The sequence below is a fragment of the Silene latifolia genome, chromosome 1 (genome assembly GCF_048544455.1).
Source record: "Silene latifolia isolate original U9 population chromosome 1, ASM4854445v1, whole genome shotgun sequence".
Classification (NCBI taxonomy): domain Eukaryota; kingdom Viridiplantae; phylum Streptophyta; class Magnoliopsida; order Caryophyllales; family Caryophyllaceae; genus Silene; species Silene latifolia.
The window spans coordinates 3,472,107-3,496,487 of record NC_133526.1 but is presented as its reverse complement, the minus strand read 5'-3'; the positions used below and the strand labels follow the sequence as shown (position 1 = coordinate 3,496,487).

At 36.1% G+C, this 24,381-nt stretch overlaps 2 protein-coding genes and 2 non-coding genes across 5 annotated transcripts; 2 read left to right on the top strand and 2 right to left on the bottom strand.

Moving 5' to 3' along the window:
• Positions 1-377: 377 nt before the first annotated feature.
• Positions 378-6,542, bottom strand: LOC141644603 (cellulose synthase-like protein D3). Of its 2 annotated transcripts, XM_074453967.1 has the most exons (5): positions 6,328-6,542; positions 4,803-5,607; positions 3,357-4,164; positions 1,788-2,664; positions 378-1,566 (listed from the first exon to the last, which is right to left on the bottom strand). In XM_074453967.1, exons 2-5 carry the CDS (start codon positions 5,597-5,599, stop codon positions 674-676), a joined length of 3,375 nt encoding a protein of 1,124 aa, XP_074310068.1. In that variant the 5' UTR covers positions 5,600-5,607; positions 6,328-6,542; the 3' UTR covers positions 378-673. The 2 variants fall into 2 exon arrangements, with proteins under 2 accessions (XP_074310068.1, XP_074310064.1); XM_074453963.1 differs by lacking the exon at positions 6,328-6,542 and having other exon boundaries at positions 4,803-5,738.
• A 2,843-nt stretch (positions 6,543-9,385) lies between these two features.
• Positions 9,386-9,745, bottom strand: LOC141637195 (putative mitochondrial protein AtMg00310). Its single transcript, XM_074446899.1, has one exon. It carries the CDS (start codon positions 9,743-9,745, stop codon positions 9,386-9,388), a length of 360 nt encoding a protein of 119 aa, XP_074303000.1.
• Positions 9,746-16,827: 7,082 nt separating this feature from the next.
• TRNAA-AGC (transfer RNA alanine (anticodon AGC)) lies at positions 16,828-16,900 on the top strand. The gene has a single exon. It is a non-coding gene; the product is annotated as a tRNA-Ala (tRNA).
• Positions 16,901-20,076: 3,176 nt separating this feature from the next.
• TRNAA-AGC (transfer RNA alanine (anticodon AGC)) lies at positions 20,077-20,149 on the top strand. The gene has a single exon. It is a non-coding gene; the product is annotated as a tRNA-Ala (tRNA).
• Positions 20,150-24,381: the final 4,232 nt, after the last annotated feature.

The following is a 24,381-nucleotide window of genomic DNA, read 5'->3' as shown; positions in this document are numbered from 1 at the left end:
GCTTTTACTTCCCTTTCTTTCGCTCCAAATTATACATTTCAACAAAGGCTATACATTTTGTGGTTATTTTTTTGCAGCCAAAAATGTGGATGCGCTATTGCTTTAAAATTGCAGGGGGAAAAAATCCGATTTTGTGGTAACCAATTTTAGGTAATTTGTTTAAACATAAATGCTATTCCGAAATTCTTTAATTCTATGCAGTAATATTCTGGACAACTGGAAAAAAAAAGGAAAGTTTCTACATAGCACGGCTCTCTGAACCATACCTATAAATTACAACGTAAAATAACGCAAGCATTCGAGTTTTAGACGTACAAAGAAATACTAAATCTGATAACAAAATATGTTAAACACAAATCATTGTTGCAAAAAAATTCTGAAAATGTGCTGATTTCATATATAAAATTCTTGGGTTACATCTCAAATGTTTCACTTTTATACCTTTAAAATAAATTACAAAAATAATGTAAATAATTATAAAATGGTGCACATACATGCACCTGAAAACCCTTATCCTTCATACAACCTATAAACATCCAAACCCATCCGAAAATTTATGTAAGAATTGTTCCAATAAAAAAATAACAAAAAAATTTCGAAAATGCATGAAAAATGTATGAATATTTTTGTGTGTCACAGTTCATTGTATATAAACAAAGTGATGGTAAAATACTCAAGGGAATTGGAAAGACCCTCCAAGGTCAGTGGTATTTTGACCGCCACTCGGGGGGTTGATGGCGACCCAAAGGAGGGAGATGGTGATGGTGATAAGTCCGGCCCACACGAACACGATTGTGGGAGTCCTCCCTCCTCTTCCCATGAGACCCTTAGCAAAGGGATATAAATGGGCCAACACCCAAAAACTAAAGAATACTCCTCCAAGAAGCTTGCTCCATTCCGGGCTAGTACTATATATAGTCCGACTAAATCCGACTGCAATCGCAATTAAATTCACCATAATAATTACCAAAGGCGGTATCATTAGTGATGTCCATTTGATAAGGTATAGCTCAGCAAACTCGTCTTCGTTCTCGTCTCCAGCTGATTTAGAGGTTAATGTGAAGGAGATTTCGATACCAGCTATAACCTTAAGGATACCCTGAAACACGGCCGCTATATGGGCACTTACGCCTCCAATGAGCCAAAATTGTTCATTTCTCCACCACTCTTCTAAGGCAATGCCAGACCATTTGATCTCGAGAAGTGCGAGTAAGACGAGACATAGGGATATTATGAGGAGGTAAATTAGGAAAGTTATGTTTAAGGATGCCACAATGAATTGCCCCGAAAATAGAGACAATGCAGGGAGGAAACAGTACGCGATTAGGAAAATCGAGGTGAAGGGATAGATACCGACATTTAGATAGGCGATCCTTTGGAGAAACTTGAGCCGGCCTCCAGCCAGCAACGCGTTGTTTCGAGAGAAAAAAATCTCGACAGACCCCGTGGCCCAACGAAGGACCTGGTGGAGTCTGTCAGTCAAATTGATGGGTGCGGTCCCACGAAAGGCGTCTCTTTTAGTCACACAGTAGATTGATCTCCAGCCTCTGTTGTGCATTCTGTAACCTGTGACGAGAAAAAGGATTATACTGTTAGTTTTTTTACGTCAAAACTCAAATTTTTCTGAGCTTATATGTAATGTATTTGAGTTATATTGTCATTTTTTTAATTTTATGTTGAAAAGAATGAACTCAAAAACTTTCTAATAAAACTCATAATTTTTAAAACAAAACTAAAAAACTATACCATCTGATGTAGTACATCAGATATATAATCCACTTACTGACCTGTTACAACGTCCTCTGTAACCGAACCATAAATCCAACCAATCCGGCCTCCCCACTCGGTTTTATCCTCGTACCAACATGAAATGACGCTTATAGCCTCAGCCACGGTGGTTGCATCTAGAAGGTCCCTAGGAATGGTTAGAGCGCCAGGGGGTCGACCATTTCTGACAGACGGGTGATCAGCAAGTGGTCGACCCTGGAACTCGGCCACAGGAATCGAGTCAACAAGATAATTCGAGTTACCAAACTTTTTCGGGAGCAAAGACAAATCCATTCCTTCGTCATCTGAATCTCCCATTCTAAGTGCTCGTACTTCTTCCGAAGTATTAGAAGTAGAAGTAGAAATCTGCTTCTTCCGTTTACCAAAGCAGCAACTGAGGAAACCGGGTTGTGTCTTTGTCCGAGGTGGATCAAACCCGTATAAGGCAATCCTACGGAAAAGACACCCAGTTCCTACATATACCGGCCCTTGGATCCCGTCCAGGGCTCGCATATTAATGTCGAAGAAAACAGTGTTGTGATTGGCATACCGATCAGACGGGTCAATACCTTCAAACCTCTGAGGGAACTGGACGTAGCAAATGCGGTCCCCACCTCGGTCCATCATGAAACATATCCCTTCTCTTATGGCTTCAGAGTTGTAAATGTAATGATCACAATCAAGATTTAGGATGAAAGGCCCATTTGACATGACTGCTGAGGCCCGAACCAGCGCGTTCATGGCCCCGGCTTTCTTGTTATGGTCATAACCCGGGCGCTTCTCACGAGAAACATAAACCAGCATTGGCAGGCGAATATCAACTTCACTAAAGTCTAAAGGACTGTCATCATCTGGTGTTCCATGAAGCGGCTCGTTGCTCGGAGGTTTCAACATGACCTGAAAACATCAGATAGCATCATCTGTATATCAGTATACCAGACAAAATGTGGTTCAGAAGCCCTAAAAGAATTTATTCTTTCATAAATTCTCGCATCAGAAATATTTACCTCATTTTCATAAATACTACCTAAAGTTTTTAATTTTGCGAGAAACTGCCTAAATTTTCTTGACTTTTGTCGACACTACCAAATTGAAAAATTCGATAAAATTAGACAAAACTCTAACTCGAAAACATTATTTTTGGCATGAAACATACATTATATACTATACTTAACCGCCGCCAACTGTTTCGATTAGCTACTAACACATTTATTTCAATTTTTTTACTACAAAATTTTGACTAGTTTGGCCGAGATTGTGGCTAATTTGGACAAAATTATGATTAATTCGATTGGCATTTTGACTGATTTGTCGGAATTTTAGTTAATTTGGAAAAAAAATTGTCGAATTTGCTCATTAATTTCAATTTGGTATTTTTTGACAAAAGTAAAAAAAAAAAAAGGTAATTTCTTGCAAAGTTAAAAACTTTAGGTAGTATTTATGAAAATAAGGTAAATATTTATCACGAGACGACATTTTTACTTGGTGTTAAATTGACAAACTTTAAATGACATTTCAGTTTCGCTGCAGTGCAGTTCAGAATAAGTTATTCTTTCACAAATTCTCGCATCAGACGGTCTTATCATTACCTGAATAATTCCGGCATGATCACCCTTAAAATGCTCCGGCGCAGGATTCAACCAAGTACCGGGCCAGTGGGTCCCATCAGCCATCCAAGTAGCTTTCTGAACTTTTATAGGCTCCAAAAGCTCATCTCCAGCCTGCTCCCTCTGCTTCTTCAAAGCCTTAATCTCTTCTCGAGCGTTATAAGCATCAGAACGTCTACGGATTGAGTCGGGAAGGCCATTAGTCCGAACCTTGAATTCATCGTACTCACGCTTAATCCTACGACGATCCTTAACAAAGTCCTGCCTCATTTTATTCTTGTAAGGGTCTTTTTTCAGACTGAAGTAGGAATCAGGATTTCTTGGCTCAATATTATGTTTCCGACAAAATGGGACCCACATATAAGCAAAGCTAGCGGCTTCAGCCATTGCCTCGAAGGTTAAAAGGGCACCACCGTCATCAGAGACGTAACAAGCAAGTTTCTCTACCGGATAATCCGCTGCCAGAATAGACAGAATAGTATTTGCAGTAACTAAAGGAGGTTCCTTTTCAGGATCTGCAGTACTGACAAAAATATCCATCCCTGGAAGGTCGGATATCCCGGTGGGATTGTTTGGGTTCGGCGTCTCAAACTTCTCTTTTAGAACAGCTAGGTCGGTGACACGATTGACGGGATTAAGCTTTGGGAGTTGATCAAGAATCCAAGAGAATGAAAACCAAAGCTCACAAATCACAGACATTCCCCATAACCATGGTGCATCAGGATTTGTGTGCTTTACCCTCCATGCAAGAAAAAATGCTAGAACAACCAGTCTGATTAATACCAGAAGCCTGCACGCGTTTCCAAAAACACGGAAACTTCATTAATTTCGTTAAATCACAGTTATAATTTCGGAAATTTTACTATACAGCCTTAGCCCTTAGGACCAAAATAATTTTAGATCGGCTAACATGAATTTTCATTCACTGTAAATATTAGGTAAAATGTAAACAATTAAGGAAAAGGGAAGGCGCGCAGTTTTAAGCAACCAGTTTGATTAATACCAGAAGCCTGCACGCGTTCCCAAAAACACGGAAATATCATTAATTTCGTTAAATCACAGTTATAATTTCGAAAGTTTTACTATACAGATCAAAATAATTTAGGATCGGCTAGCATGGATTTTCATTCACTGTAAATATTAGGTAAAACGTAAACAATTAAGGAAAAGGGAAGGCGCGCAATTTTAAACAGATTTTCAAAATAAAGCTGAAAGTCTGTCTTACAGAAAAACAAATACAAAGAAGTCTAAAAACAAGCCTTCTTCCAAGAGCAACAAGTTTTAAATTTATCAGTCGAAATTCAGAGCAATAATATTTTTTTTTTATTGACAGCAACAAATAACATAGCTTATAAAAGAGCTTCCTGATATTTATATGTAAAAAATTATAAGCAGAAATCATTAAGAAGGAAAAAGTACTAAGATTACCTGTAAGGACTAATGACAGCAGCAGGCATGCGCAATTTGCGAGTAAGAGGTTTCCAAGGTTTGTTGAGAAAGTCAGAAGGGTCGCGACCATCATCATCAGCACCACCACCACCACCGCCATCACCATTTTCAGGCCAAATGGCATTTCCATAACCATAAGTGCCCTTTGTCTCAAACAACCACCGATTATGGTCAAACTCGCCTCCACCAGGTTGATGATTTCTATTTGACTTCATCAAAGACATCCTTCTTTCTTGCTTTGATGGTGGCAATGGTAAATTATGTCCACCATTGTCAACCGCCTTTTCATCCAAATCGGTGTGTTTATAAGGCTCTTTACATCCCGGACACATAGCTTCGCCTCCTTTGACCGCATCAATATAACAATCTCGACAAATTTTAAAATCACATTCACATGGAAGAATGTCAACACCCCTTCCATCACTCATTACCTTCCCATCACAGCCGTGAACCTGACAAGGAGACCCTTTAGCCCCGGCCATCTGAGGGTGGGTCACCTCGGACTCTGTGACTTTATCCATCATGTGGGCCCTAGTCGCGCTGTTGAAACCCCCCGAAAAAAGGGAATTTGACACATATTGCTCCTCTACCCTTTGAGAAACAGTAGGGTCCATGGGTTGATGATCAGGGGTAGGAGGAATATGAACTGTATAGTTCATAAATTCCATACTTCCCATTTCACTATCAAGATCATCTCTTGATAGATTATCTCTTGAATAGTTGACATATCGACCAGACGGAGTCCGTCTGGCGAATGTCACCTGTGATGGATGCATTGGCCTTCCTGGTGGAATGTCCGATGCATCAGACAAATTTGACCCACTTGGTTTATACATTATGTAAAAATTTTCACTAATTTCCGATAAATTAACAAATTACTACCAACGACAACAACAATATCAGAGCCAAAATGAGCTGGGGTCGGCTGACATGAATCAAAATTTGAAAACCGTCAATTCAACCAATACAACCTCAAAACAAATTACTACTCGAATCCTGATACTGGGTCGGCTGACATGAATCAACAACCTCAAAACAAATACTCACTAATCTTTATATAAAACAAAATTTTACTCAAAACCCAATTAATTTTACCAAAAACCCTCAATTTTGAAATTGACAAAAAATGAAAACTTAATCATAATAATCAAAACAAAAAGCTTCAACCATATATCATACAAAATCAAAAGGTGGTAAATTTATGGAGAGCCTCAACTTGATCATCACCTTAATGATCACATAAACACAAATGATTAATATCCTACCAAACATATAGAATCAAAAATCAGACATGTTGAGCATAACTTTGTCAAAGATGTCAACTTTATGGAATTAAACAAATTAAACTAACATATAGTTATGACATAAACGTGCAACGGTCAAAACCAACCATTGATATTAGCTTATCATGCAAAAAATAATTGAAATTTATTGTAAAACCGTCATACACAAGACTAACTGATAAATTATAAACAAGAAGTATGTATATAGGGAAATAACATACCTGTTTCTTAAGAGTTGAACTCCACAACTCTATGGTTTGTTTGACTAATAATACATTTTTTAAAATGTGAATACGTATTTGTATGATTTGTGGTTGGTAAGTTTTGTGAAATGCCGCGTATTCTTTACACTCTTGAACAATTCAAATATTTTTCTTAGTTCTTATATTTGTTTCACTTGTGTTCAATGACATGCAAGCATCCAATTGTCTTCAACAACTCCAAATTCCGTGGTACACTCCGCCCGTTTCATTTTACAAGTCGTTTTGGGAGAAAACGGTTTTTCTAATATGTCTTAACGAGCTAATTAGAGAAATATTTACAAAATTATTTCTTTAATTACGGTGAGTATGACCCGGTTTGGCAAACGATAGAAGCATAACGTTAACAGAATACGGTTAGCAGATTTTAGTAGCAGGTTTAACTATCAAATTAAATTAACAGATTATAGGATAATTAGAATGATTTCATGAATCTACTGCATATGCTAATTTAATATGCTGCTAATAGCCGCATATTCAAAAATAGTAGATTTCGGCCAATATGTTATTCGAATACCTCGTTTACCAAACACACGAAAATGGTAGATTGATAAGTCAACCTACTAATTAGGCCGGAATCTACTAATTTCACTCAATATGTTGTTTACCAAATAGGGTATATCAATTTCCGGTAATTTATTTTTAAGCACATTTGTCTAATTAGCTTCGTATTATGTGCCTTGAGGGTATACTAGAAAAACCGGAAAAAAAGTCATTTTCTTTATATCGTCTTTCAAACCAAAGTAAATAATGACTATGGTTAAATTTTAAAATATAGATTTGAGTCAAAGATAAAAGTTTTTTTTTTTTTTTTTTTTTTCAATTTTCAAGTTGTAATGTATTCACTAAACTAATACTAACCTTTTCAATAATTTTCCGTAGTTTTTTAAAAATGAGATGGGAGAAGTAAAATAATAAGAGAACATATTTTTCCTAAAGTTGTAAGATTTGTAAAACTAGTCATCTTTATTAAGTTGATAAAAAATTATTTACAATCGTAAAATTGTACATATGATTTTCCCACGGGCCAATCAGAATCGGCTACTAAGAGCAAGTTCAATGGTGTAGCTTAGGAACTTGCTTGCAATTTCATAAAATTGCAAGCTAGTTACTACACCATTGGAGAAGGTTTTGTAAATTAGCTTGGCTTAAGCTAGTAGCTTCATCAGAGCATCCACAATGGTAAGCTAGTTGCTACTAGTTTACCATTGCCACGTAAGATTTTCAAGCTACAACATTTTTAAGCTAGAAACTACTACTTCCTCCATTCAACTCCACTCTACCTATATCACTTTTGTACACTATTCACAATTGTGTATTCAATTTCGATTTTCTCACGATACGTAAGTGGAAATATATTCATGTGGGATCTTGTTTGATTCGTCTTTACGAGTACATTAAAAATATCTAACTTTTATAATTTTTGCAAATACGTAGCTAATGATATTTAGCGCGTAAAACACGCGTTGGCAAACGTGAAAAAAGAAAGTGGTAGAGTGGAGTTAAATGGAGGAAGTACAATGGTAAGCTAGTAGTGTTGTGGCTTAGATGGGCCCATATGCACAACAACATTTCTGAAAATACAATTTGTACTTCATGCCTATTTCCACGTATATTAGTTTAGTTGACAGATTTTTTTTGTAGAACCATTTGAGCTACTAGCTCCATGGAGCTAGTTGCTCAATTTAAGCTAGTTCAATAGGAGTGCTCCAATGGTTAAGCAAGTAACTTGAAACTTTTTATATTTGCAAGCAAGTCCTTTTGGGTAACCATTGGAGATGCTCTCAAGCCTCTCAAGCTACTTGCTTAGATTGGTCCACTTACCAAACAATCAATAAAAAATTAGCTTCAATAATTTTCTTTTTTTTTAGGGGAAAAGCCCGAAGGCCTTACTTCATTAATAGAGAATCAAACATCAGAGCATCGTTCGCGATCGGTGGTAAAGCATCCGACCACACTACTCTACCAACTACCCTAGGCATGATATGAGCTAACGCATGTGCCACGCTATTGTTTACACGATTCGTATACGACCATAAAACCGAAGTAAAAGAAGAACAAGAATGTAAAATATCCTCTAAAACTAAAGAAAAAACACTCCTCCCAGTAGCCTTCTTCTTCAAAGCCTCAATAACCAGCAGGCAATCGCTTTCCACCACGATCTTTGAATGTCCTCGTCGTCCCGCTTCCTTGACACCGTCCAGAATGGCCACTGCTTCAGCAATATGAGGATCCCACCATTGATCTTGCACCGTGGAAACGCCCCACAACACCATCCCCCCTTCATCTCGACACACCACACCTGTACTCACCCCTTCTCCTTCCTTAACCCCCGCATCCACATTAATCTTCACAAACCCCGCTCCCGGCCTGCTCCACCCCCTATGTTCCATCCGCTCCTCCTCCCTACTCTCCTCCATTCTCCCTTTATCCCGTAAATACCCACCCCCATTAATTTCCTCAATCACATCTCGAGCTCGTCTCACCACCCCCAACGGGTCAACCTCCAACGAATCAAAAATGACCCGGTTGTGATGTTCCCACATCGCCCAACAGCCCACCATGAATAAGGCGTGCTCTCTATGCCCGAACTCCCTCCACCTCGCTTCAACCCAATCCCGCAGACCCCCTCCCCCATCACACTCATCGTCATCCTCCTCCAAACCAAATCCCTGCCAAACTCGTTTTGCAATAATACATTCACGAAACAAGTGAAGACCCGACTCTAGAAACGAATTACAAAGAGAACAATATGAACACTCACCTCGTACTCGCGTCGCAATGTTCGCCCTTATTGCCAGAGCCTCGCTGCACAGCTGCCAAAAGAAGAGCTTCACTCGGGGCCAAACCGGGACTTTCCAGAGCCTATTCCATAACCATTTTTCCTTTTCCCATGTCGAGGAACCCCCAACATCCACAGTCTCCCTAACCCCAGCCATTCATCTATAAGCCGATCTTACCGAGAACATCCCGTCCTTCTCTGCCGTCCAATACCATGTATCCCTCGGCCTATTTACACTTACCCGTATATTGCACACCCCTTCACTCTCAAAGGGCAGGAGCAACGAGTCCACAAGCTCTTTGTTCCATCCTCCCCCTTTTCGTCCAGCAGCACAGCCACCAACATCTCCTCATTTCCCGTACCACGAGGTGAAACAATATACCCTGTCTGTGTCCCCGGCAGCCAGGCATCCTGCCACACCCGTGTAGTCATCCCATCCCCGATACGCCTACGCCACCCTTCTCTCATAACATCCCTTGCTTCCAAAACCCCACGCCATGTGTAGCTTGGATAATTTCCAATTTTCGCTGTCATGATATCACCATTCGGGTAATATTTCACCCTCATAAGCCGAGCCCACAAACCTTCAGTATCCATCATAAGCCTCCACACTTGTTTACCAATCAAACACTACTACAAATCCAGGCAACTACAACGCCCCATTAACAACGAGTATTCACGAAAATCACAATAAACGTTGTAGAATGTATGGCGCGAATTTTACTAAAATGAATTACAACGGGTATGGTTATAAAAACCGTTGTTATTAGTTTTAACAACGGGTTACACATGCACAACCGTTGTTAATAATATGGCACAAAATTGACGCAAAGTTAGTGAAAAGTAATCACAAAGGTTGATTTTGGAACCCGTTGTTAAAACTTATTTGACAACGGTTGTTGATTTACAACCGTTGTTAAAACTTATTTGATAACGGTTGTTGTTTAATAACCGTTGTCAATACCTTCCATACTATAAACCACACAAACACAAGTCTGCTGCAGCCACAAAACACAAACCTTAATACACAAACACAGCAGACAAACACAAACACAAAACACACACTTTCTCATCGTCTCTTTCTCATCGTCGCTTTATCTTCTCGCCGTCACTGTTGATTTCATCGTCTCTTACGTTCTGTAATTTCAGGTAAATCTCGCCGTCACTGTTAGTTTCATCGTCATTATTTTCTTTTTCTAATTATTTTATTTGCTTGTATGTGTTTTTATCGACCATTATGTTATTTCTTTAAGTATTGTTCGCATAATTAGCTAGTAAAACAAAGAATATATATATATATATATATATATATATATATATATATATATATATATATATATTTATAAATACATAAATTAAAAAAAAAAATTACATTAATAAAAATGCAATTCTTATATTTTCATAGAGGATCTTATTCTCCTCTATCATATCTGTCCTCTCCTCCTTGGCTATTTGGAGGTTCCGTTCAGCAGTTGCTATATCGTCATATAGCTGCAACTGCTGCTGCTCCGTCAAGCCATCTTCTTTGGAAACTTTCCTCAATATGGAGCAACCGGCGGATGAAACTGTTGTTGTTCTCGATCATAGTAAGAGTCTTAAGGATGATATCATTCATTTTGTTGGAGTTTGGAGTTTGTTTTGAAAGATTAAGGAGGATTAATTTATTTGGAGTTTGTTTTAGCAGTTAGGGTTTGGAGATGTATATATTGAGATAATGGAAATGTTAGTTGAGATAATGCAATGTATTTATACTAAGCAATGTGTGGGTTGAGTTGTTTTTTAATTAATATATATGTTAGGAAATTGTGCCATAATCATCATCATATCTCTCAATGTTGCTTCAAATCTTATTACTAACCCTTCCCATTCCATATTGTCCGTTCATATGCACAGTGATGGCAGTAATAATGCATGCATCGAAATTATAACGGGCCGTAATTATGCATGCATCTATTAATATTTAATTTTTTTTTTTTTAAGAACAAACAACAACGGTTATTTATTAAAAAACCGTTGTCTTTAGTTATAACAACGGTTTTGTATATTACAACCGTTGTTATAACTTTCCCCCCAAAATTGAGTCACACTTTCCACAACGGGTTTTTATACTTAAAATCGTTGTTAATATTTTTAACAACGGTTGCCTTAAGAAAACCAACCGTTGTTAAAACCTTTTACAACGAACGCTTTAACAACGTCCGCTTTTTTATATAACAACGGTTTTGAACCGTTGTTATAGCCTGTATCTGTAGTAGTGAAAGCAGTGTTAAATAAATGGAAGTCTCTGAATCCCATCCCCCCAAGCTCTTCGGCCTACATAAACGCCTCCATGACACCCAACTTATGCCTCTCTTTCCCTCTTCATGGCCCCACCAAAACCGAGCTATAAGAGATCGAAGCTCATCACAAAAGTTTACGGGAATTTTAAAAATACTCATCACATAGGTAGGGAGTGAATTGGCCACTGCCTTTATAAGGACCTCCTTACCCGCCCTAGACAATTTTTCCCGCGCCAACCGCTTAGCCTCTTGCTGAGCTTGTCTCGTAAGATATCCGTCAGCACCTTCTTGGATCGACCCACTGCTGTAGGAAGTCCAAGATATCGGACCTGCTCTTCGACCTCCACAATGGCCAATCTCGTTGCCAAGTTACTCCTTTTCTGTCTCGGGATGCCCTTGCTAAAAGAGATAGTGGTTTTCTCTAAACTAACCTTTTGACCCGAAGCACTTTCATACCGGTGTAAGATATCAGCGACCACATAAGCCTCATCATTATTTGCCCTTAGGAAAAAAATGCTATCGTCCGCGAACAAAAGGTGCGAGATAGGGGGCGCTCCACTCGATATTCGAACCCCGTGCAAACTGCCCACTTCCACTGCCCTCCTCATTAAGTTCGACAAAACCTCGGCGCAAAGGATAAAGAGATAGGGCGAGAGCGGATCACCCTGCCTTAGCCCTCTTGACGGTCTAAATTCTTCCGACGGGTGACCATTAATGAGGACAGAAAAAGAGACTGTGGTCACACATGCCATCACCCTATCGATCCATCTTCTATCAAACCCCATAACCACGAGTACCATCTCCAAAAACCGCTATTCCACTCTATCATACGCTTTGGCCATGTCGAGCTTGATCGCCATATACCCTTCAGTACTTTTCGAAATTTTCATAAAGTGGAAGATTTCAATAATTTTTTATTTATTCTTATTATTTGATTTACATTTTTTTATGTTCAGGAAAAAATAATTTTCTAATAAACCATTGGAATAGTTTACTAGCTTAGAATGATATTAGCTTAAAGGGATGAGGTGGAATTGTCAAGCTAGTTGATTGTCGCTTACCATTGTACTTGCTCTAGCCTCTAAGACACAGTTAATTAAATTTATGAAAAATAAAAAGTTACATATTACTCCGTACATAGTAGTAAGTAAATAATCAACTAGACCAAGTCTTTGCATTATTTTCTTTAAAAAAAATCTTTGCAATACAATGACCAACGTGTAAGCACTCCCTATCTCAATAACGAGTGAAAATGATCAAGAGATACATGTACAAATGTACAATCCCACCTGTATAACACTAATATGGTATTGATTGCTACGGAGTACATTTTTTGGTAAACATAAATTGGTTATTTGTAATTAAAATTAATTAATTAATTAATTAATTGAATTTTGATAGGTGTATAGCACAAATGATTTTTTAAAGTAAGAGAAAGAGAATAAAAAAAAGGCGGCTGAAAATGAGTTAATTTTAATTTGTGATGGACAAATGGAATGTTAGAATTTAAAAACCAGGCATTTCAAAGGGCTCAAGGCTAGTTGCTAATTATTTTAATTTCACAATATCGATCATGCAAAAAGTTTTGGATTTGATATATATATACTTTTTTGTTGTTTAAAAATTAAGATACAGTCTATATAACCTTCTTCAATATGTTGATGGCTTATAAACCTTCTTCAATATATGTTGATGGCTCTTTAACAAGGCCGTTTTATATTGTGAGATGCATATTAATAAAAGTATAATATTATTACACAAAGCATCCTCCATATTCCACCTCAAACTAGCCATTTTATATAGAGCGATTTTAAAATGTATCAGAGCCAGTGTGACCGAAGGTCACGGGTTCAAATCCTGGCAACCTCAAAACCCCTCAAAAACTCGAAGTGGAAACCCAAAGACACAGACGGGGAGCGGTGCAGACAACTAACCACTCTTCAAGCCCAACGGGCATTTGAGTGAGGGAGCGTAATAGGAATATTTATAATAGTTGGGCCTCAACCATCACCTTAAGGTTTTGGTTGAGTTGGTTCATCTATCACTAAGGTTATACCCAAAGAGCAACTTAATTAGGTACATGCACACTTATTCCAAGCATTTTTTCACTATTTTTTCGCTCTTGAATTTCAAATTATTTACCTATTATAATAGACGCGAAAAAAAATAAAGAACGATAAAAAAAAAAGTTACTAATGGTGTGTTAACTACTTCTACGTGGCAGAAAATTATGATATGCATAACTGCTAGGTTGTGTCTTAAAGAGTTTATATAGTATTTTTTAAAAACTAAAGTCTAAGACAGTACAGAAAAATATACTCCCTCTCATCCAAACCAAAAGTAACACTTGCTTTTTGGCACTATTCATGGTCGTATGAAATCTTTGATATTATTCTTAATCTATAAGACAAAATATAGTCATGTGGGATCTTGTTTGATTTATCGTCATGAATGTTACAAGAATATCAAATTTTTTATAATTTTTAATAATGTGTAACTAAAGATAATCACGTTGTAAAACGTGGATCGGCAAATGTGATAAAGCAGCTGTTACCTTTGGTTTCGATGAGAGGGAGTAACAGATTCAAGGTACAAATCCGTTATAGTCGTTCTAAACGACGAATAACAGATTCAAGTTTTTGAAAAGAGAGAGAAGATGAACGAAATAGGAGTATAGTGAAATTGGCTTACCCATGGACTTGTTCTTTGTCAATGCTTTTTTTTTTTTTTTTTTTTTTTTTTTTTTTTTTTGCAACAGGGTTCTTCGTCAATGCTTGTGATGAGGACATACTATAAAACGTGTCGGCCCTTAGAGAGTCGTTCTATCGTGATCAACTTAATAATAATCAACTTAATACTGATGAGATCACTTTGATTAAGAGAAAACTAGTTTTAAACTCGTGCAAAATTGCACGGGTATGTATTTGGGCCAGTATTAATGTTTTTGGATGGATACTTATTTTTGTATTTCTATTGTACTTATCTAGTTGGTCTAAATCTACGATTTACATAATTTATGTTTAAATTTGTTACAAACACGTGTTCACATACACTGGTTTATAAGGAAATAACGTAATTTACTCTTGTAAATTAAAATTGGATACATAAAAAACTTTACATCCGGATAAAAGAAATATAATCTAATATAATCAACTTTAACATATGTATGTAATTCATTTGCGTTTTATGTTCGATCGCGTATATAAATATTATTCCTTCTTGAAATTATATAATTTTATTATTATGTAATTTTGTTTTAAAAATTATGTACTCCGTAATTCAATTTCATTTACTCGCGTTTGTAATTCATTCTGTGTATATGTTATAAATTTTATTTACACGGAATGTATAACACTATTTCATAATATTAATTCATAGAATTTTTTCATAATATTATTTCATAGAATTTGTTGTAAGACGGAATTTATCGCATGTTTGAATCTGAAGAAATAAATACATTGCACACTCACGGGTCCCACCATAACATGAATTTCAAAAAAAAAAAAAACTGCATTAATGATGTGGCGCGCTAAGGATTGGGTATTGTCTTTTGTATTAATATAGATAAGATCTCAATAGAATAGAGACCCTACTATACTATTATGGGACGGCTATCATTTGTGTTAATTTTATCAAGACATTCATGTTTAATTTTATCGAGGTGGGTTGATAATCGATAACTATATTTTAATTTTTTTTGACAATATGGAATCTAAAATTATTTTGAAGATAGATCTTCCGATGAGTTAATTAGTTACTTTTATTTTTGTGTGAAATGAGTTATAAGGACATTATAATAAAAATACGAGTATGAGGAAGGGGAAACGAAAACAAGCTATTTTTTAAATGCACACATAGAGGGATATAAGAAATAGAGATGGAGCCAAATTTTGAATGTAGCGGGGATGAAAAACTTCACTAGAAGCGAACATGTAATGGAATAAGGTAAACTCGAGAAAAAAAATCAAAAGATTTAATTCAAAACATTGATTTTCGTCATTTAATAGGATAGAACGAACATCCATCATCCATGCGTGCTAACTCCACTATTGGTAAGAACCTAGGTAGCACATACACTCCTCCTAATCGGTGTTCCCGTGTCGGGACACTCGTGTCGGACACGACACTCGTCGGACACACGTCAAAACGTGTCTGACACTTGTAAAGCCCTGTCTAACTTTCATCTTTTATTTAGGCACGTGTCCGACACGTGTCCATGGTATTTTGAGCCGTGTCCATGGTATTTGGACACACCTCCAAACGGAATCAAGTTGAATTTAAGGTAAATGGGGAGAATTGTTATATGGTTGAATTTGGTGGGGAAATAAGTTGAATTGGAAACAAATGATGTTATTTAGACTAGTAATGAGATGTCGAAATAGATTGATTATAAGTTGGTTTTTGGTTTTGGAAATGAGAATGAGTTATAATTAACGTAAATTTTACCTTCACTTATTTAAATTTAATATTCAATACTTTTTCAAAAATAAAATCACACATATATAACTATAAAATATATATTTTATTAAATTTAAATGACGTGTCCGTGCCCTAAATTTCATGGGATGCCGTGTCACGTATCCGTGTCGTATCAGTGTCCGTGTCTGTTTTGGTGCTACCGAACACAAGCCAATGGTTCATATGATTGGTGAGTTCGTGGCAAAAGTTAAGGCATTGGATCAAGCTAAATTGTGGCCTCCATGCAAAAAATCACACATCTTAGCTCATTGATCACTCTAAGGAAAAGAAACATAAGATAAAAAACCAATTTCTATTTTTGGGCTTCATATATGGGCTACTGGGGGGCATGACTGCATGAGCATGAGTGCAATACCCTTTTAAGTAGGCCTTGTAAATGGGTCAATTGGATCGGATTTGATAGGGTTATTTAGATTTATAGATCTCGGGTCGGGTCGGGTCGGGTCAAACCGGGTCATTTCAGATTTGAGGCATTTCGGGGTCAACTATTATTAAATATTTGTGGATAATATATAATCAGTTTGTAGGAATAAATATTCGGGTCGGTTTATATCGAGTCGGGCCAATTTGGGTCTGGGTCTAGTGCAGGGTCGAGTTCGCGTCATATCATTCGGATCGAGTTAATTTTACCGGGTCTACTTTCAAGTAGCCATATTTACAAACTTAGCGTATTTTCAATCCAATAATAAACCTTAAATGGAACGGGATTAGACCTTGGATTGAACGGAATTAAGCCTCTCATTAAACCCCGAATTGAACGGAATTATGCCTCCCATATATATGTGCGTAAACTAATTTTTAAGCTTAGCGTATTTTCATTCCAATAGGGCAAAAACGAAGTCAAACTCATAACTTGTATTTATTGACTTGACCCTACTTGCATCAGATAGATAAGGTATTAGAAAAAGTAACAAACAAAAAGGGGATGTAGCTCAGATGGTAGAGCGCTCGCTTAGCATGCGAGAGGTACGGGGATCGATACCCCGCATCTCCATCCATCTTTTTAATTTAATTTCCTTATTTTTTTTTCTTTGTTTCTTTCCTAAAAAATCCACGAAGTTTCTTTGCCTTCTTTAATTAGGAAAATAGTTTTTTAATTTCCTTAATTTTGATTTTGAATTAGTTTTCCTAAAACAAACCGAAAAGCTCCTTAGTCCTAATTAGGAAATTTTAAGCGAGAATAAGAGTACTACTAATAGTCTATTACTCTATACTAATACCAACAAAATAGTATTTCAAAAACCCTAATATTATATTATTAAATCCGAACAGCTTTAGAATTTCTGCAAGAAGTTCTAATTTCGAATCCTAATAACAACTGATTATTTCCTTATTACAGTTTCCTTTTCCTAGTGTAATATCGATTCAATTTCATGACATAGTGTATATATATATATACGTCCGAACTCATCGGTTATTTCATAATTCATTCAAACAATACATTCATCAATCAATTAAAAGCGTCCAAGAAATTATTATTATTATTATTAGCATATTAATTATAAATTACGAGTAAAAATTAAGATGGAAGGAGGTGGATTTATGCTATTTGGTGTACACATTACTGGTCCGAAAGAAATTAATCAGAATAACTCCAATGTCGTAAGTGATATTCGCACGAATGGTTCTACGTCGACAGCTATTGTGCCTTACGTTCATACGAATGGTCTTAAGAGACAACATTCATCGTCTGATGGTACGTCTGATATTCCTAAACCGAAGAAGGAAAGAAGGAAGCCAAGATTAAGCGATGAAGCGCTTGAAAAACTCGGTAGTGAGCTAAAACTTCCAACTGAAATTATTCAAACCATAATTGAGAAATTACAAATTCAAGAAAACAAGAAACCGAAACTCTTGATGGTAAAGATTTTATCAGCGACAGATATGAAGACGAGTCAATCTCGTCTGCTTATCCCGCGAAAGATTATAAAGGATTTAAACTTTATTAATGTACAAGAACAGAAGATGCTTCATGAAACTAATGTGAAGGTGGAAGTAAATGTTTTCTACAAAGACCGAGAAGGGAAGATTGTAAACATGGTGTCGAATCTTGGGAGGTGGCCTTTGGCTACGCCAAAGAAAGCGATAAAAGTGGAGAAAGTCGAGGAGAATGCGAAAGAGGTGGTGGATGGGAAAGTCGAGGTGAATGGTAAGGGTTCGAGTAATAGGTGGAATTATGTGATACAAAAGACTTGGATAAAAATAATGAATGAGAGTAAGTTGAAAGTAGAGGATGTGGTTCAATTATGGTGGTTTCGATACGGTGACCGTAATGAAAAACTAGGGTTTGTTCTTCTCAAGGTTGATGCTTAATACCATAGAAGGCAAAGGCAGAGGCAGAGCAATTACAGAGTTTATTTTTTTACTGCTGTAAATTTCAGTAACTTAAGTGTGAAAAAGTGATTCTTTCTGATCTATTGATAAGTATAAGTAATAATGTAGAATTTCTTTTAATTTTATTGGCTTCAATTTAATTTTCGATTAGGGTTTTAAGTGTGAAAAAGTGATTCTTTCTGATCTATTGATAAGTAATAATGTAGAATTTCTTTTAATTTTATTGGCTTCAATTTAACTTTCGATTAGGGTTTGTTATTGTTGTTTAGATTATTTTGTAACGGATTTATGTATGCCAAAGTCTTTTTCTCATAGGTACTTGGTAAGTATGTGTTAAATTGTTAATCATATTACTATCACTCAACACGACTTTTAGGATTTATACGTTATTAATTATGTTTGGTATAATTCTCGATACAATTTTTACATATTTTTACTCTAACTGCATAGCGAAGATGAACCCTGGCAATTATGCATCACATCCTCTAGAGGCAAGAACAATTAGGTCTTGATTATTATGATCTTCACAAGTTGGCCTGAGCTCATTTACCATCCTCATCGAAGCTCGATTCATTAGGGAACTGGTTTGAAAACTTATACAATATACGGATTAATGGCCTTAATTATTTAAAAATAGAGTTATAAATATACATTGTTAAATAAATGTACACCTTATAATCTTAGTAAAAATAGTTTTTAAAATACCTAAATTACTAAAAATCAAGTTTTCAAACACTTAAATTTTGTAATGAAAATATGTTTATGATTGAGTAACAATATTTATGTCAATGAAGATCAACAAAAAGTGCATAAATAAACTAACTGAACCCTAAAAAGACAGCTGAAAATTAAGAGCTGATAAGATAACTGATTATATAAAAAATGTTTGACAAACTAGCTGAAAAGGCAGCTGATTTTTGGTGAGACGACGTAAAAGAATATGATAATAATTTAATTTTATAGATTGAAGAGGTAAAACAGTAAAATGAAATAAGTTCGGGTACCTGAAATCCCAAATGTTACCGTAGATATCATATCATTTTATTTCAGGTAGCTTATTTGTTTAAATAAGCTACTTGCCATTTGCCAAACACTTGCAAAAAAAAAAAAATAAGGTACCTGAAATTTCGGTCAAATAAGCTAACTTTGGTCAAATAAGTTGCCTAAATTGCCTTGCCAAACAGAGCTTAGAAATGGACTATTGCGTTTTGGGTATTTTGAAATGTTTTATTAAATTTAGAGGTATCATTGATATTTTTAGAAAATTGAGAGATACCACGTAAAATTTGAAAAAAATACAAGAATACCATATTGAAAAAATCTATTTTTTAACGTACAGTAAAATACCAAAAATCCAAGCAACTTATGAAACGTTACATTAAGTGGCTTTGAAATAGAGATGAACGTTGTGGTTTTGAAATAGAGATGAACGTTGGTTATGATATGATCGAGTAGCAATCGATCATGTTCGATTTGTAGATGACACCTAAAAATTGAGGTTGTTACCCCAAATGCCAAAATTAGTTTTTTTTCACAAATCAGAAAAAAAAAGGAGAAAAAAAAAAGAAGAAAAGGCCGTACACAATAGGATTTCTTTAAGCAGTTATATCCGTCTTAAAAATAAAATGTGTCAAATATTACTCTACTTACATAAATGAGACAAACTTTTTAAACATATAGCCATTTTAAATGAGAATTTACGAAACATCGGAGTACTAGAAATGCGATGTTTTTATTCACAAGTTCAAAGACATTGACATTACTAATGAGAGAAGGAAATAGTGCAATTTTAATAAATACAATTAATAAAATGTCGGAATACCTTGTAAACAACAAGGGGATGTAGCTCAGATGGTAGAGCGCTCGCTTAGCATGCGAGAGGTACGGGGATCGATACCCCGCATCTCCACCTTTTTTAATTTCCTTATTTTTTTTACTTTCTTTGCCTTCTTTATTAAGGAAAATAATTTTTGATTTCCTTAATTTTGATTTCCAATTCCTAAAGCAAACCAAAAAGCTCCGTCCTAACAACAAACAAAATAATAATACGAAATCCTAATAGAAAATCTTTAAGACAAATAGAGTAGCTCTAGAATTCCGACACAAGTTCAAATCCTATTAGCAACTGATTATTTCCTTATTACCGTTATTTCTGCTATGGCTTCTCCTTTTCCTAATGTAATATAAGTTATGTTTCATGCTTGTTCTTCACGTCCTGACATAGTATATATATACATCCGAAGTCGTAGGTTATTTCATAATTCATTCAAACTTACATTCATCAATCAATTAAAATCGTCGAAGAAATTATAATTACGAGAAAAAATTAAGATGGAAGGAGTTGAAGTTCAAAATAGGGGTGGATTTATGCTATTTGGTGTACACATTACCGCTGGTCCGAAAGAAATTAATCAGAGTTCCAATCTCGTAACTGATATTCGTACGAATAATGGTTCTACTTCGTCAACTGTTGCTGTTGTGTCACCTGAAAGACTACCTTCGTCAGCTGTTGTGCCTGATATTCGTACGAATGGTCATAAGAGACAACATTCATCGTCTGGTGGTTTGTCTGATATTCTTAATTATTATAAGAGATTACATATATTGTCAGCTGGTGTGTCTGATATTCGTACCATTGGTTCTGGAACACAACATTCATTGTCAGCTGGTGTGCCTGATATTCATACCAATGGTTTTGGGAGTGGGACCCAACATTCATCGTCAGCTGGTGTGCCTGATATTAGTACCCATGGTTCTGGGAGTGGGACCCGACATTTATCGTCAGCTGGTGTGCCTGATATTAGTACCCATGGTTCTGGGAGTGGGACCCAACATTCATCGGATAATCATACCAATGGTTCTGGGAGTGGGACCCAACATTCATCGTCAGCTGGTGTGCCTGATATTAGTACCCATGGTTCTGGGAGTGGGACCCAACAACATTCATTGTCAGCTGGTGTGCCTGATATTCATACCAATGGTTCTGGGAGTGGGACCCAACATTCATCGTCAGCTGGTGTGTCTGATATTAGTACCAATGGTTCTGGAAGTGGGACCCAACATTCATCGTTAGCTGGTGTGCCTGATATTAGTACCCATGGTTCTGGGAGTGGGACACAACATTCATCGTCAGCTGGTGTGCTTGTTATTCGTACGAATGGTTCTGGGAGACAAAGTTCATCGTCAGCTAGACCGAAAAAGGAAAGAAGGAAGCCAAGGTTTAGCAGTGACGAGCTTACAAACATCGGTAATAAGCTAGGAGGATTCCCAAGTGAAATTACTCAAACGATAATTGCGAGATTACAAATTCAACCAAACGAGATGAAGACACCGAAACTCTTGATGGTAAAGATTTTATCAGGGACAGATATGAAGGCGAGTCAATCTCGTCTACTTATCCCGCGAAAGATAATAAAGGATAATTTAAACTTTGTTAATGAAAAAGAACAGAAAATTCTTCATGAAAAGGGAGAGAGGGTGGAAGTAAATGTTTTCTACAAAAACGGAGAAGGGGAGATAGTAAACGTGATGTCGAAAATAGCGAGATGGCCAAAAGCTCAGACTGCAAATGAGGAGACAGTCGAGGGGAATGCAACAAAGGTTGAGACAGTCAAGGAGAATGCAACAAAGGTTGAGACAGTCGAGGAGAATGCAACAAAGGTTGAGACAGTCGAGGAGAATGCAACTGCAACGGGGGTGGAGAGCGAGGAGAACTCAACGGAGGAGGACAGCGTCGAGGAGAATGCAACTGAGGTGGAGAGCGTCAAGGAGAATGCAACCGAGGTGGAAAGCGTCAAGAAGGATCCGATTGATAAGTGGAATTACGCGTTACAAAAGCCTTGGATACAAATAATGAAAGCGAGTAAGTTGAAAGTAGAGGATGTGGTTCAATTGTGGTGGTTTCGATACGGTGACCGTGATAAAAGTCTAGGGTTAGTTCTTCTCAAGGTTGATGTTTAGCACCATGGAAGACAGAGTTTGTTACTGCTGTAAATTTCACAATCTTACTGCCGTAATTTTCAATTTCGAGTAGGGTTTGTTATTGTTGTTTAGTTGATTTAGTAACAGATTTATTGTTTAAATGACGAATTTATTTATGAATTCAGATTCTCTGTTATATTTTTATGTCTTATCTATGTCCCATTATATCTTTATTCAACCCGTCTTTTAGTTTTATGAATATCCTACCACAAAAAGATGAACTCTGGGTAAATAAGACTATAAGAGTACTTTCTTATTTACATATATAAGATCCCATTATTATGTTCATTTGATGTAATTCTCAACACATTTTTTTCCACAATTTTACGCTACATAACAAAAAAAAATCCCTTTTTAAGCAATTCTGCATCACATCCTCTTGAGGCAAGATTATTTATGTCTTGATTATTATGATCTTCAAAAGTTAGGCATGCTCATGAGCTCGTCTACCATCCTCATCGAAGGTCGATTCATTAGGGAACTGGTTCGAAAGCTCACACGATATACTGATTAGTGATTAATGACCTTAATTATTTAAAATGTTACTCCCTCCGTCCCGGTCAATTGTTGTCATTTGGTTTTGGCACAAAGACCAAGGAAAGAGAAGATGACCAATAACTAAATGACAAGTGGAACAAATTGAATGAGAATGATCAAATTACTCATCAAGTTCATTCTTAAAATAGAAAGGACAACAAATGACTGAGACACCCAAAAATGGAAAAGAACAACAAATGAACGGAACAGAGGGAGTATAAATAAACATTGTTAAATATAATTCTAACTAGTTTTCTTGCCCGTGCGTTGCACGGATATTAAAATAATGTGTGATAAATTTCATAATAAAATGGAATATAGACATATAGTAAATCGTTCATGTTTAAGATTTTATGTATGCCGCATGACCAACAAACAATTCCCGTTAACATAATATTGACATAAGAATAAAAGAGTGTTTGATTAATAAAATACTTTTTTTAGGAAAATAAAATCAATATGATGATTATATATATGATACTTAAACTGATAGTTTTTAGAATTTGTTCATTAATACCTGTTTGTTTTTCAATTGGTCAAGGAAAACAATAATATCTACTCTGCATAATCAACTCAATGATGCAAAAAATCTCCGTCTTTTGAATAACAACCATAATTATCCATTGCTGGATTAAATTGTAATTATGTAAAAACATTTAGAGGTAATTAGAATATTATATCTCCCGGTCAAACTATAGAAGTACGTTTGAATGTGAACCAAATTCCGACACAATACTACATGGCTAGGGCTGGTTATGACACCCCTCTCTCTCTCTCTCTCTCTCTCTCTCTTGAAAGATCGATTCTTATCTCCGAAACTTAATTATCTCAAATTTATCCAACCAATTGAAAAACTAAAGCCCTACTTCTAGAAAAATGCACCATCCAATGGAAACTGACCCTTGCTCTCGACAATGTTATTTTTTTAGGAAAATAAAACCAATAAGAAGTTTATATATATGATACTTGGGACTGAGAGTTTTTAGATTTTGTTCATTAATACTTGTTTGTTTTTCAATTGGTCAAAGAAAACAGTAATATCTACTTTGCATAATCAACTCAATGATGCAACAAATCTCCTTCTTTAGAATAACAACCATAATTTGATCATTGTTGGGTTAAATGGTAGTTATGCAACAACATTTACAGGTAGTTAAATGTTATATCTCCCGGTCAAACTATAGACGTACCTTTGAATGTGAACCAAATTCCAACGCAATACTACATGGTCAATTGCTTATGACACCCCCTATAACAATAGTCTTACCCTCATCTTCTCATTTGAAACAAAATCTATCATGCAGAACCCTATTTTTCTTCCCTATTCAAACACATGATCTAAAACAATCTTATCCCTTGAAAGATCGATCCTTGTCTTCGAAACTTCTCTCAAATTATCCAACCAAGTGAAAAACTAAACCCCCCACTTCTAGAAAAATCCACAATCCAATGGAAACTAACCCTTACTCTCGACAATGTTGTTAGAATTAAGATTTACTTTAATTTGGATTGATGGGGTCAAGATTAAGTTTATCAGTATGATCATTTGAGGTTTTTTGTTATTATTCATGTTACCTATATGTTTTAACGCAGGCGATATTTTGCTGATAAATAACCTTATTT

Coding starts and splice junctions, on each gene's coding strand:
- LOC141644603 (XM_074453963.1), bottom strand. CDS start 5,659: ATGTATAAACCAAGTGGGTCAAATTTGTCTGATGCATCGGACATTCCA. Junction 2,665..3,356: donor ATCATGCCGGAATTATTCAG/GTAATGATAAGA, acceptor TGATGTTTTCAG/GTCATGTTGAAACCTCCGAG. Junction 1,567..1,787: donor TACAGAGGACGTTGTAACAG/GTCAGTAAGTGG, acceptor TTCTCGTCACAG/GTTACAGAATGCACAACAGA.
- LOC141637195 (XM_074446899.1), bottom strand. CDS start 9,745: ATGGATACTGAAGGTTTGTGGGCTCGGCTTATGAGGGTGAAATATTAC.